The sequence below is a fragment of the Copadichromis virginalis genome, linkage group LG11 (assembly GCF_057382275.1).
Source record: "Copadichromis virginalis isolate Kocher_CV1m ecotype Utaka linkage group LG11, C_Virginalis_male_GT1.1, whole genome shotgun sequence".
Taxonomy (NCBI): domain Eukaryota; kingdom Metazoa; phylum Chordata; class Actinopteri; order Cichliformes; family Cichlidae; genus Copadichromis; species Copadichromis virginalis.
The window spans coordinates 21,885,523-21,900,751 of NC_140628.1; the positions used below are offsets into that span (position 1 = coordinate 21,885,523).

The 15,229-nt window shown below is 41.9% G+C and overlaps 1 protein-coding gene across 1 annotated transcript in view; it reads right to left on the reverse strand.

Annotated features, from left to right (window-relative positions):
* Positions 1-14,781, reverse strand: part of znf804b (zinc finger protein 804B) — a 32,661-nt gene extending 17,880 nt beyond the window's left edge. The window contains exon 1 of the mRNA XM_085473698.1: positions 14,554-14,781. Coding sequence (XP_085329824.1) covers positions 14,554-14,706 — 153 coding nt within the window. The 5' untranslated portion in view covers positions 14,707-14,781. The remainder of the gene's footprint in view (positions 1-14,553) is intronic.
* Between the last annotated feature and the right edge of the window lie 448 nt (positions 14,782-15,229).

The window sequence follows — 15,229 nt, forward strand, 5'->3', positions numbered from 1 at the left end:
AAAGTAGAGACGGTGTCTGTCTCCTGAATCCAAACTAGAAGCTGGTTCCACAGAAGACGCGCCTAAAAACGAAAGCCTCTGCCTCCCATTCTACTTTTAAATACTCTAGGAACCACAAGTAAGCCTGTGGTCTGAGAGCAAAGAGCTCTAATGGGGTGATTGGATAGGGTAGTATAAGGTCAGTAAGATTTTTCAAGACTTGTATAGGAGGAGCAGGATTGTAAATTCTGGATTTAACAGGGAGCCAATGAAGAGAAGCCAATATAGGAGAAATGCGCTCTCTGTTTCTCGTACCTTTCAGTACTCTTGCTGCATTTTGGATCAATGGGAGGCTTTTTAGGACTTCCCGATAATAATGAATTACAGTAGTCCAGCCTAGAAGTAATAAATGCATGAACTAGTTTTTCAGCATCACTCTGAGACAGGATATTTCTCATTTTGAATATATTATGCAAATGGCAGAAAGCAGTCCTACATAATTGTTCAATATTGAAGGAATATTGAAGTTGAATATAGAAGCACATGTCCTGGTCAAAAACAACTCCAAGATTCCTCACAGTGTTACTGGAAACCAAGGTAATGCCATCCAGAGTAAGCATCTGACTAGGAACCATATTTCCAAGATTTTCAGGGCCGAGTACAATAACCTCAGTTTTATCTGAATTAAGAAGCAGAAAGTTAGCGGTCATCCAGGTCTTTTTGTCTTTAAGACATTCCTGCAGTTTAACTAATTGGTTTGTGTTATCTGGCTTCATGGATAGACAAAGTTGTGTGTCATCTGCATAACGGTGAAAATGTATGCTATGCCTTCTGATGATACTGCCTAAGGGAAGCATGTGTAATGCAAACAGAATTGGTCCTAGCATGGAACCCTGTGGAACTCTATAATTGTGTGAAGAGGACTCTCCGTTTACATGAATAAATTGAAGTCTATTCATTATATATGATTTAAACCACTTCAGTGCAGTACCTGTAATACCTACAGCGTGCTCTAATTGTTCTAATAGTCTAGCAGGACAAGCACAGAGATGAGTCCACTGTCAGAGGCCATAAGAAGATCATTTGTAACCTTCACTAAAGCTGTTTCTGTGCTGTGCTGAGCTCTGAAACCTGACTGAAACTCTTCAAATAAACCATTCCTCTGCAGATGATCTGTTAGCTGTTTGACAACTACTCTTTCAAGGATTTTTGATATGAAAGGAAGGTTGGAGATTGGCCTATAATTAGCTAAGACTGCTGGGTCTAGAGATGGCTTTTTGAGTAAAGGTTTAACTACAGCCAACTTGAAGGCCTGTGGTGAGATAGGTTGATCATATTTGCGATTGAAACATTAATTAATGGCAGGACTTCCTTGAGCAGTCTTGTAGGAATGAGGTCTGAAAGACACGTTGATGGTTTGGAGGAAGTAATTATTGAAGTTAACTGTACATAATGTTACATCTGTGAGATGATTATGAGCAAGTTTTTCTCTAATGGTTAGAATTTTATTTGTGAAGAAATGATTTCTCCAGCTTACGAGTTATCTGCTTTAAGGTGAGTGTTTGAGAGTTACACTAGGAAATCAGGTACTTCTCTTTTTCAGAGGAGTTACAGTATCTAAAGTGGTATGCAGTGAAGAAGTATAAATATTAACAAGATAATCAACCTCTGTGGGAGTAGCATTCAGATAGCTGCTCTGAATTGTGTTGGCGCAAGGCACTGAAGAAGATAACAGTGGATGAATTATATCCTTAAACTCAATTACAGCTCTTTCAGAAAGACAGCTGCTGTGATGAAATCTTTTCCGTACCTCTGTGTAATCCATTATTGTAAATGTAAATGTTATTAGGAAATGATCAGACAAAAGACGGTTTTCAGGAAATACTGTTAAATGTTCAGTTTCTATGTCATATGTCAGAACTGGACTGAATAATCAACAAAAAATACTGTCAGCTTTTGATCTATCATACAATGTCATCTGGAAAGAGTCTCCTGATTGTTGACAGCATCATGTAAAACACACTGCCATTGCACTAAACGCACACCTGGATAAAAAACACACACACAGTGGAACACCTGCAGTCATGATTGGCATCGGACCTCAAAATAATTGAAGCAGTGTGGGATCATACTGACAAAGAGCAGAATAAAAGACAGCAAACAGCCAAAGAAAAGCTTTAAAAGTCCTTCAAGAAGCCTGAAGACCTATTCCTGAGAGCTACTTAAAGAAATGATGAAAAAAGCTTGAGAGTTCAGGCTGTGTTGAAGAATAAAAGTGGCCATAGCAAATTTTGACTTTCAAGCTAGTTGGAAGCAAGTATTCTAGTTTTGCAGTCTATGTTTTATTAAAATGCACATCAGAAAGCCTAGAATTTGTTACTATGTAAATACTTTCAGTCTATCTGTATGTTTGGCTTTCACACATTTCTAAACAATGTTACAGCTGTAAGCAAAAACTGGTCTGAACATATCTGTAAGAATATATATTCTGTTGATAGATTTAAAGGCAATACCACCCAAACATAAAAGAAGTGGAAAAAAATAATAAAAGAACTTTATTCAAAAGCCTCAAAATAGCTGCACTGCTTTTGTGTCGGGCTACAGTAGGGAGTCTGTAGCATCGACAAATTGCAGTGCTCTCCTGTTGAAGCCATAAATCTATGATTAGTCACAAGGCCCAACCAAACGATCACTCAGCAAGCAATCAAAATTTAATTCCCTGTCCATCACAATGCAAGGCCAAAAAGCTCCCACTGCTGATGTGTCCACCCCTCCCTGCCCTCATCCCCTCTGTCTCTCTCTATTTCTCCTCCCTATTCAACAGGGCTACCTTGTTTTCAGGGAGTTATTCAAGCGCTCTACCATTGATCAATCCTATTCTGTGCCCACATTTAAAATCTGTCCACCTCTCAACATCGCCACCCTCCTCACTCAATCTCTCTGTGTTCATACTATCCTGAATACAATGTGAACTTAGCCTCTGGCTTGTGCGGCATGAGTTAAACTGATTCACTCGGGTAGAGCATAGCTTACAGACACAAAAAGCAGAGGACATCTTAAGACATTTTCGCCACTTGAACAAACATAACCCATAGGTGCTTTCTAGGATTTTTGTGAATTCAATTTGCGCTCTTTGGGAGACACAAACACAAAAGTGTGAACGCCTGCATGTAAATTCCTGGAATACCCAGGTGTTCTACAAACTGTGGTCTCCACTGTGGCTTTGAATGTATTTTTTATGATCCTACCTCTCACTTACTCGCTGTGCTCTTCAAGGACTTGCATTTGTTTCTGTGAAAAAGACAAAGATTCCCTTCCTGTTCTTTCACTGCACATCAAAGCGAAAATCATATACCAATTACAGGGAGACAAAGGATGGTGAGAACAATGGTGGGTGAGCTGAACTTTACCCGTCGTCTCTGCTGTTTCTAAATGCGTATATTGTCAATGCTTTGTGTGCCGTCTCTTTTTTTGGCAACTCTTGTTTTCCTCTTTGATTCTCTCCAAAGCTGCTCTGAGGGGTGAAAATGATATCAGAAGAGCTTTAGAAGGATAGACTGGTGAGATGTGATGATCTCTTATTCTTTCACTGTTTTCTCTCTGATTGCTCCACCCACCATTTCTGTCAGTTTTTTTATTTATATTTTTTCTTCCTCCAAATTTTTTCCTCCTTATTGGTTCTTCTTTATGCACTAAAAACACTTGTCAGTCATATGTCTTTCAAACCTTGGGCTTATTAGGCTTTTCTCCTCTCTTGCTAAATGTCACTTCCAAAATTAATTTTTTTTTCTCCTCCCAGATAGCAGAAAGAAAAAAAAGTAGAAATATATGGACGATACACTCTTGACATTTAAATTACAGACACAACTGAAGACTCTGCATGGATAAATGGATATACAGCACTGTTAAGTTATTAGACCTGCAAACATAAAGCAGACACACACACCCACGTTTTCTTTATACTCGTGTGCTGTCAATCACACTCCAGACAAGGCAGCTGACTGACTGCTTCAAAGGGGATTGAGGAGGATCTGTTAAAGGGATCAAACAAGGGCTGTAATCTGTCAGAGTGCGATGATACAGATTAGAGTGAAAGACAAGTTAAGGAGATGAAGGTAATCAGTTTGGGAAGTGACAGATTTAAAGGAGAGGATTAATATGATCGAAGATTACGCACTACTCTTAATGCTCGACTAAGTCTCGCCAAGTCAGAAACTTGCAAAGATGAGTGGCGAGTACGCGCGAGGAAAGAGTCGCTGAGGAATGATTGCTTTCTTTCAGACATTGTGCTTCCGGATTCTTTTGAAGTTTTCATGTAGGTGAGTGTTTCACTGTATGTGTGTTGGCTCATTTGTGCTATCAGAGGATAACACGAGTGTGTCCAATAAGTGAGTGATCTTTTCTTTGGCACATTACAGTGCGAGTGCATGGATGGCTAGAGATACTACAGATCAGAGGCTGAAATTGGAGACTGTCTGGGGACTTACACGCCAGCTGAGTGAATTGCTCTGTCATGCACAACAGTCCAACTTTTTGAAAGCTGGTTTTGCTGTGCTATATGATTTTGTAGCAGTTAAGACCTGGAGCTGGCCAGGATTGAAATCCCGCCAGGACTCTCTTCTCTGCTTTCAACATCCTGCTTGCCACATTCATTTCTTTCTCTGGGTGTCCCGTGCTATCATTCCTAACTTGTATCCAGCCCTCAGTACGGCTGCATTAGTATGTATGGCCGTGTAGCTCAGGGTTTAGAGGTTTATGTCCCCTAATAGACAGAGATTTGTCCTGTCACACCCACAAAGAGCTTACAGCGAGAGACAGAGGCAGAATGGCTCCTTCCACTCTGTGTGTTGTGGGTAAAGAAGGAACATTTATGTTCCCGTCTTATCTCCAGAGAGAAGGTTTCCATTTCTGTACAAATCATAAAGCCCTAATTTGTGCTTTTCTCTTCTTTTCTCCTGCACTTTCCATCTTCTTCTTTCCCCCCTCTTGTTCTCGCTCTCTACCCCTTTCTCTGCCTCTTTTACTCACTATGATTGGATTAAGACCAAAGAAACAGAGTGTGGAGATGAGGAGGGGATGAGAGCTTATTAAGCATGTGAGAGGTGAGATGACATTAAGCTGTACAGAAAGAGATTGAGGAAGAGGTGTGTGACCACATGCACAAGTGTGTGTGTGTGTGTGTGTGTGTGTGCATGTGCATGTACCGCACACTTCTGTATTTATCCTTATAGAAGGTAGGGTGAGAAGAGGGAGGAAGTGAGGCGTTTAGCTGTGGAGCACTTTAATCAAGGGGCGAGCAATCCTGCATGACCCACTCTGTCATCCATTATTGATGCCTGCCTCAGCCAGGCTGATGAATCATTAAGCCACTCATCAGGCCTGGGAATTCTGCCTTCTCCTCGGCCGATGACACTCATTTACATAAATCACACGCTGCTATTTTTCACACTCTTGCGCATAAACACAAACACACACCCACAAACAGCCAAATACACAAAGTTCATACATGTTGGCTTGCTCTCTGATGGGCATGGCTCATACAATTTTTAATGCTTTCTGCAAAAAAACCTCCCCAAAAAACCTCATTTGTGTCATACCTTGAAGAGCCAAGTTCATTTGAGCTGTGAATACAGATTCATAAAGGTTATACTGTACATGACAATAGCACTCAACAGCTGCAACCCTACAATACCCAGTGATTAAAGACAATATGCTCAAAATCCCATGGACTGCACAGAACATGTGTTGCCTTTCCTGAAAGACAACCATGTTTTGCACTCAAGCTAAACAATCGTATAACAATGCATAGGTAAGTGGAGAGGAGAGAGTGAAAGACAAGGAGACAAAAACAAGCAGAGAGAAATAGATCTTACAGAGTTTGAGTTTGCCTCTGGGTTATATGGCAGAGGAATCTTAGGGAAACTGATGAGCACCCACGCCATGCAGGCACACACGCACTCCACCAACATATTTCTTCTCATCGTTGTAGGGTTTCCCTTCATCTCCTCTCCTCCCCTCTCCATTCACCTCCACTCCTGCTGTTTCCATGTCTTCCCATTCACTGTTGAAACTAATCCAGTACTACAGGGTAAGAATATACCTCACAGCAAGGGTAAGAAAGCCCCCCCCACCCCAGGGGCGGCTTGTCCAAAAATGCTGAAACACAAACATGCCAAACATACATGCCACAATCAGAGGAAACAGGCACACTGCCCATGAAGCCGTTAGCCAAGGCCTAGTGCGTAGCTGGAGGCTGCTCGTAGACCACTGTGATCCTGCCATCCCTGCAGCACGCAGCCAGGGCATTTCTGCACAATGCTAAGCTGAGCGCCTGCCATCTCCAATCTGCTAAACGCAGGAATGCTGCTGCTCATGATAATTACGGCGGGTTGTTTGCTCCATCACTGTTGATATGAAGACGCAAGCAAACGGCATGAATTATTAGTGTCTGCATCATGGCTCACGCTGCTGGTGGAGGTAACTCTGATATAATTCGATGCACTGTTACTGATGCATGACCGACTGCACTATCAGAATGTCCTAGTAGGTCCTATCTGCTGTAATACATAAACATGAGAGCACATAAGAATGAACACACATGGACTTTCATATGATGTTATGATAATACTACATGTATTTTTGCCCTGCTTGTACTATGATTTTATCAGGTTCACAGAGACTTTAAAAGAAAGGTAATAGCTCAGTAATACCCTTTTCAACGTTCTGAATCCTTGATCCCAACAATAACTTTTTTCAGTAAGTAAAGGTTTCTAACCATGTTGTACTAGATCGATTGTACATGTGCCATCATAGCAACTTGATAGCAGAGCACTACATCCCTATTTTCTAGACAATGGAGAAACCTTTAAATTTCATATGTTTTACAGTAATCTAAGTCACTCCGTTAATTTAATATGTGGTATGACTTTGAGCCATCTATGTGACTATACTGGCGTACCAGCAGTACACCAGTATAAGTCACATAGATCGCAGTGCACCATAACAGCCTATTCTGTTCAAGGCACAGCAAAGCACAACATGAAAGCCTTGATCTTATGTCAACGAATCCAGGGAAGTAAAACTTGTTCATATGCATTAAAATTCCTCTGCCACTTTGATCTCTAAATGCAAAGTGCCTGCTCGATTTCTTTCAGTCGTAGTTATTTTTATAAATCACCCTTATGCACATGAAAAGTGGAGAAAAAAAAATGATGTGAAGATCAAGCTGTGAAAGAAATCCAAGTTGCTTTATTCAGAAGGAGCCCCTTGGTCCCTGTTAAGCTGGGAGAATTTCCAGGGCTTCTGCTCAACTGGGAGGTGCTGGTTCATAGCCTCTCTTTCAGTGAGTCATCCCTTCTTCAGAGGAGAGATAATTAATTTGTCTGAGCTGCTCTTAACCCTGGCCTCCGTGTCAGCAGCCAAAACGCACGCAGGTAATCAAGAGTGCAGGTGCAAATTTCTGTAAGGCAATGCACATGCAAATATGCAGGCTGTATTTAGCGAGTTGCAGCTACATCACCTATATGAAAGAATGAATCCAGGTAGAGTGGCAGAATAAAAGGCAGAGGAGTAAAACGGAGGTTATTGAAGAACAGAGAAACCGACCATCAAATAAAGCGCACCCTCTCTGCACTTTCGTCCCTTGAAGGATTTTTCAGCAATATTGCTACTGCAATATTACTCCCATCACCCACACGCTCCCGTACAGGCATACTGTACACAGATATGCACACAAACACGCACACAGCATACCTATCGCTCCTCCTCTGTCTCTCTCTCTCTCACACACACACACGCATACACACACAATTCAGACGCCTAAACAGATGAACCTTTGACCTGCTAAAAAATGAATGGGCTTCAGAGATGAGATGAGAAGCAATAGGAGATGGATATAAGAGGTGTGTCAGGGAGAAGGGGCTGAGAGCAAAGGTAGTGGCTAGAGAAATGGTTAGAGGGGAAGACAAAAGCTAGCTGCAAATTATAGTTTAAAAGAAAAAAGGGAGGGTGGGCGGGGAGCAAAGTTTATACTGCAGAGAAAATCATGTCAAGGGAATTAAAGAGGATAAGACCGAACCCAGAATGAGACGTGACATCCTAATGACTGTGAAGCAAAAATGCTTTCATCTTCTCTTCTCTCACCTGTCTTAGTTTATTTTTTGCAATTTCACATATATATTTTTTTTCTAGCACAAGCTCAATGATACACGTTTGATTACTATGATTTGGGTATTTGTGTGTATGATTTTGTTATGAGCGTGTCTTTCAGTTTCCGCCTGAGCTGCTGTTCCAGATGGTTCATCAAACATCCAGTAATTATCAAACACTCACTAATTGTACGTGAGTGTGTGTTTATGTGCTGGTGTGTCTCCAGGTGATTATCTGAAGCTGTGATCACTAATGACCACACAGACAAACATCTGTCCCCAGGTAATATACAGAATGAGAGCTTGGCCATCTGCTGTGCCTGTGAGCAGACACGTATGAGTCTACAGAATTCGTGTCTTTCCCACAACATGCGTATAATGCCAAGATCTGTGCTTTAAAGATGCTTGCTCATCCTGTGGCTATAAAATCAGCACGAGAGGCCCTCGCTATTCTTTTACCACAACTATTACCAAACGCTCAGCCACTCTTTGCCCTCTAGATATGCTCGCACACTCCTACGCAAAGCCCTTGCAGGTTAAATCAGCCCTGCAGGCATCTTTGCCCTCGAAGCCATAGACATCGGACCCAAACTGGAGTTAATAAATTCTTCCAAATTATAAAGAGGTCAGGTAGAACTTTTAGTCCAAATGGAAGGTTGTAAATGTGTAAAAATACAATCTCTCGGGGATGAATCATCAAACGTTTTGTGATTGAAAAATACTTTTTTTGTGGAAGTTCAAATGGTCATTGAATTCATTCAAGTCAAAGCTGAGTGTGCGTGTGTGTACATCTGTGTGTGTGTCAGGAGGTAGCAAGTCAAAGATGCACAAATAAAGACTTGTCAGTAAAATATATAAAGATCATCTCCATCTCCAATGAACAAGCGCCACAAAGCTAGCGCGCACACAGGAGTAGAAGCACAAAGGCACCTACAGATAAGTAAAGGCTGAGGATGCTCAAACATCTTGCATCTCCTTCATTTCTCCATTCCTGAGGGCACGCTGCGCTGTTGTTAAGAGACTGGCAGGTTATGTCACCTCAGACGCTGGGTTCATTTACAAGCTACACAATGCATTCCAAACAAACAGGGAAGAAACTTGCAGGGTAGAAGGAAAAAAAGCTAAGGTGGATTAATAAAAAAAAATAAAATGAAGAAAGCTGAGAATCAAACTGGAAGAGCCAGAAAATAGAGAAGCAGCAGAGTATAGGCAGCACTATTCCTCTGGGGAATCATCCTGGTTATCAAGTAGAGGTTATTATGCTATGAAGCACTAATGAATTCATTAGCTAAATGAAATGTCAATAAAGGCTTGAGAGAGTGTTAAAATCGATGCCAACTGTCTCTTTCTCCTGCTCGCCCTCCTCCTTCTTTTCATCCTATCTCACCCATCTGTCCCAATTATTCACCTTTCTCTCCAACACACACACACACACACACACACACACACACACACACACACACACACACACACACACACACACACACACACACACACACACACTCTCCAGAGTGTTGAGCGTAAACTGTGATGGAGGACATTAGCGGTGATCAGTGGGAGCACTTTGCAGTGGTCAGCAGGAATGGTCCAGTCATACAGAACTTTCACATTCAGCAGCACTCACCTGCTCACTCTCAAACGGCTCTAATGCCACTTAATGGCTGACTTGGTGCGTGTGCACGTGTATGTGTGCAATAACATTAGACTTTGTGTGAGCGACTGCAGCAAAGAGAGCCTTGACTCCGCAGCTGTGACAACACAGCAAGTCAACAGCTGCTCTTGAGCTTTTCTCACAGACATTTCTTCATCTCAAGCTAACGTTTAACTCTTTTTCTTTCTGACATTTGCTGAACCGCAATTACCACCTTGATCCTCTCTTCTGAGTCCTTTTAACACTGAGGCTGGATCACTTACTATTATGATCATCATTTAAGGCCCCTGGGTTAGATTCTTGTGGAATGCATTAGCGTCCACGAGAAAACTAGCAAGCTAAATAGCCAACCGGCTGGCTCATCTCACCTCTGTCCCCTTATTATGGCTTAATATTTAAAGCTAACCACTTGGCTCGCTCTGAACACGGCACTGTTTTTGTGCAGCTAAACAGTTGTTTCAAGGTAATTGTTCGGGGCATATGTTTAAATGCCACCTCATTTACATAAACACTGTTCAGCTCCCTGTGGAATCAATGAAAACAGGGGGGAGCAAATGTGGAGTCACAAACACACACACACACACACTGCCGCATTGGCACTCACTTTGACACCGTGCTGGATAGCCAGTGATCTGTTTCCTGCAACGGCAGTGAAATATACATCAAAGTGGTCTTCAGGGGATGAACAGTAAGTATGCACATACACACACATATACACAGTCCACCCCCACTTCTAGTAGAATATTATAGCCGTGAATGTGTGTGTATGTGTGTGTGTGTAAAGGAAAGCGAGAGAAAGACAGTTTGGATCCATTGGAACTGAGAGAAGCATCATGCATGACTTTGTCCTCTTTGCACACACCTTTTCGCTCCTGCTGTCCTCCCTCAATGTTGACGCCGAAACCAAAAAAACCAAAAAACCTTTGAGGTGTTAACAAGAGATTTAGGAGTGACTCATCAGTGATGATTAAGTACTAATATACATGCAGGATCCGAAAGTTAGAAACATCCAAGGGGCCTATCGCAGTGACTAATTGGTAGCAATAAAGTAGTAATAAATAAAATCCCAATCTAGATCTCCCATGCTACACTGTGTGGATGCTAACTAAGCAACAAAACAAAAGGATTTTAACAAACACAATTCTTTTTTTTGTGGTAAAAAAGGGGGCAATGTGTGCATTGATTGGCACCCAGTGTTTGCTTAATGCCGCCTTATCAAAGTGTAGACACAAGAAGTTACTCCTGACAAATCCCAGCTGTAAAATCCTTTGTAGTCAACTGATCTGAGCTAAATCAAAGAGCGTCTGCTGTTCTGCCTGGCGTGGCGTTCCCTACAACAGGACGGACGGGGGCAAAAGATGCTGCTCAGCATGTTTAACCACCTTGAAGAGATGCGTTCAATTCACTGGTTCCTGACTGAAGGGCTAACTTTCACCTAACGCAGGCAGTCACATTTGAACTCCTTGACCACGACCGCAGATTCTGTATCATGCTGACAGGCTCGAGCCTTGTCTAAACTAATATGGATAAATCTGAAAGCGAGGTTTTTTTTTTGACCTTCTAAACATGCTTGGCCAGCGTTTTGCTGAACTTTCCACATGTAGATTTATGTTCATTAGTTTGGACATGGCCTTGGAGGTAAATGATGTCCTTCGTACCATGAATAACACCTGAAAAACAGAGCTTGTAGTCTAAAAAATGTATTCAGTAAAATTCTAACTTCTATTTTTACTTGTCTCTGTCTGTTCACATGGAGGTCAGCTACAGTTAAGCCTGTAAGCTGCTATGGATTCAATGTTTTTTCTTTCTTTCTTCTTTTTTTTTGTCAGGAACGCTTGAATCTACTGTATACTACGGGTGAAAGGGAATCTTCAGAGCAGCTGCTGCTCATGTTTTTTGCTTGAATGGTTTTCTTTGATGGGATTTCTTCTTTTTGATGATATTTGAAGGGTTACAGATTTGAAATGTGGCCTGTAGAGATTCCTAATTTTCAGTGTCATATCTGTTTTGATGGTTCACTGTAACAGTTCAACTATTTATAATCATGGGGCTTTTATGCTGAAGCCATGATGCCGTATCACATCAGGTAAATCCCAGGTGTGAATAATAAAATGATGATGGCAGTTTTGCTGTTTTCATATTGTTTCTGCTTTTATCATATGGTATAAATCAAGTAGCATTTTGCCAGGATCGCACCTGTGTGTTTCTATTTTAATGTGAATTTTCAAAAGGGTGAAAACTCCCAATATCATAATGGCTTAGGTTTGTTGTATATACACATATAAACCTACAGCTTATTAGCATTTTATTGAAAAGAGAATCAAATGGGTTGTTGTTTATTACTTATTGATTTTGTGATGTGATATCTGTTCCTTAAATGTGGAAATGTATCCAATCTCAGCTTGAGTGCTGCTCTCTCAAAGCACGTTTTAATGACATTTTACTTCCACTTTTTTATCTTATTAACCACCTCGTGACAAATCTGTTTCCAATATTGTTCTGCAGTCGCTCGGGGAGAGAGGCGCACCTCTTTGTCTTTATTGCTGAGTGACTGGGCACCCAGACAGAGCCTCTGTGCTTGGGTGCAGGTAAAAGACATTATGTTGCTTTTAACTTTCACTCTGAGTCTTACTTTATAACATAGCAGAGATCTCAGCATAGCCCACGTGTCCATCAATTCATATAAAACTGATTAGTTAGCAACTTTGAACACATCCTTGCCACCATCTGATATGTCTTAGCTTTAAACCTTTATCATAATAACCCCAATGAAGCCTGGGAGGTGATATGCGTCATTCACGCAGTAAAGTTGTTCTATATACTACGTAACCACTGCAGGAGCTTTGACCTCTTTAGAGTTTTTCCTCGCCTCCATACAACTTGGAAAAAGGTAAAACTGCACCAGAACTGTTCCAGAAACCTCTAAATTACTCTGATATTACACAACATATATCTGGATACAATATATCCTTTATACTTAGGCCAATTGCACCCAATGTATAATCTGGTATTAAACTGCTTCACACGTACTTTCTCAATGCTAAGGATGAGGATACTAACGGATTTTGGTGTGCGGGAAACAACTGTAAGCTCATCCTATGTGTGTCATGAAAGTTTGACAAATCTTTAAAAGACATGCTACACTCTAACGGATTACTTATCCCAAACAAGTGACAAGTAGTTCAACGATTCTTCATAACATGCCGAATTTGGAAAAGAATGGCTGCCCGGGAGCCTATGCATTCATTAGTCTAAAAATATAGACATGCCTAAAATAGTCATTAAGCTTCAAATGAATTCAAGTAAGAGTTCCTTTGAGAATTTAGAGTGATTTCTGGGAGGAGGTTAAACTTGTTGCAGGAGCAATAAAGACTGAGTGTTTAATGATCTTACAAGAAGATAAGAGGGTTCTGAGAAATGATCAAATACAACAGAAGAAGCCCTAATTTGTAGAAATGGAAACATGTGCTGCGCATGCTGAATCTAAACTGTGTGGCAGACGCACAGAAATCATTTCCGTGTGTTTAAAAGTTTGCAAGAATATTCCTTGCACCATCTCTGCCAGTCTGACTGTGTCTGCTCAACACTGTTCGCTCATTCCCATCACACAGTGAACGCGGGCCGAACATGACAGACTGGTAATGACTTCAGTATGAACACACACATACACACACACACTCACGCACTTATACACACATACCAGCTGCTCCTTTCCTCCTTTCTCATCAAACTTGTCATCAGCTCCGCCAGTTTGTCTCGTCTCACATTAAGAGCTCATGAATAATGTGTGATTACCAGAGACCCTTGGAGCAGCTCCTGGATGTACAACACACAAAACGCAAAACGTAGGCTACAAACGGCGAGAGATATGGAGATGCAGAGACCACCCTAATTCACACGGTCTAAAATATCACATACATATTTACATTTGCTGCCATTTCTTTTGCTTCTCTCTATGCCTTGTTTTCATTGCTCTCTTACTCTTACTCTTTTTTTTTTTTTTTAAAAACCCTTTCTACTACACATATTCCTTTATCCATACAGGTGTGCACACAAACATGCACAGACCCTCAAATACACTGAAAGACAGTTTACAACTGAATGCCAGTTTCTTGGCTCAAAGGAATCATGAGCAGCGTGGAAAGGTCAGGAAACTATACTCTACAAGCCTAGACTGGTTTTTCTCTCTTTCTTTCTTACACACACGCACACACACACACACACACACACACATACAGAGAGAGAGAAAACAAACACGTACAAATACTCCCCAGGTAATTAGGCCTATTTTTGTCAGGGCAACTCATTTCCTCCTCAAAGAACTAATGTAATTTGATTCGTTTAATTCCCATAGCCATGAGAGGGAGAAGGGGGCAAGGAGGGACAATGGCTTCATGGTTGGATACACCAATTTTTTTCCCTAAGCTTAAAATATTCACATCTCCTGCCCCCCCCCCAAATCAAAAAATCTCCTTAAGGCTCAGGAAATTATCATCCTCTGCAGAAATATTCACCTATTCAGTACCGTATGACAGCACGGCTGGGTCTGCTGGGCACTTGAGTGTTTCTCCCACAGTTTACACACACGGACACACACACACATTTTCCTCCCTATACTTGGACTTCCTATGACATCACTTAACTTTACATACGTTATAAATCCCATATCTCCAAAAATAGAGGGAAAAAAGACACTTCACTTGAACTCTTTCAAACTTGATTGCTCAAACCCACACACATCTAGAGAAATCTGTCAGAGCCTGTATGCTGTCCTACCGGTGAGTCACTGTTTGCGGATGGACACAGAGGTCCTCTGAAGACTCCCTTGACGCGCCTGAAGTGTCCATTACTCAGGTGTGTGGAGCTGATAACCAGGTAGTAGCACGCGCTGCACGCCATCCCGGGGGCCTCGCGAGGTTTGGGGCCCATAAATGTTTTTTTTCCCACGTTGGTCCTGGGTGTCGGCGGTGTCCGATGAGCGCCAAGTCAAGTCCTGCTGGGAGGCTGTGCAGGTAGGAACGTTGTCGGAGCGGTGCGAGAAGAGGAGGGGGGTCTCACTCCTGCTGTCCTCTGTTGGAAAGTCTCTGTCTGCGAGAGAAAAAGACAAGAGAGGAGAATTGCTGTTTATTAAGACTGTACCTGCTTCTTAGATGCGCGCGTTCGTGTAAATGCGTGAACACAGAAGAGACAAAAAGACTAAAAAGAATGAGAGACAGTTTCATAGATGAGGATGCTAGAGCCTACTGACCGAGCTCTGATGCTGGAGTCTGCGTTTGGCATGCTGTCGTCGGCCAGGCTTAAATAAATGAATGAGCGCCTGTGGAGTGCCAGAGGAAGAGAGGGATCCATCCAGTCTCTGTTTCACACACACCCCCTCTCTCGCTCACCCCTCCTCTCGCTCTCTCTTCCCCGTCCCCCCCCCTGTCCACTGGTCGAGTCTGTAAAGTGCAGG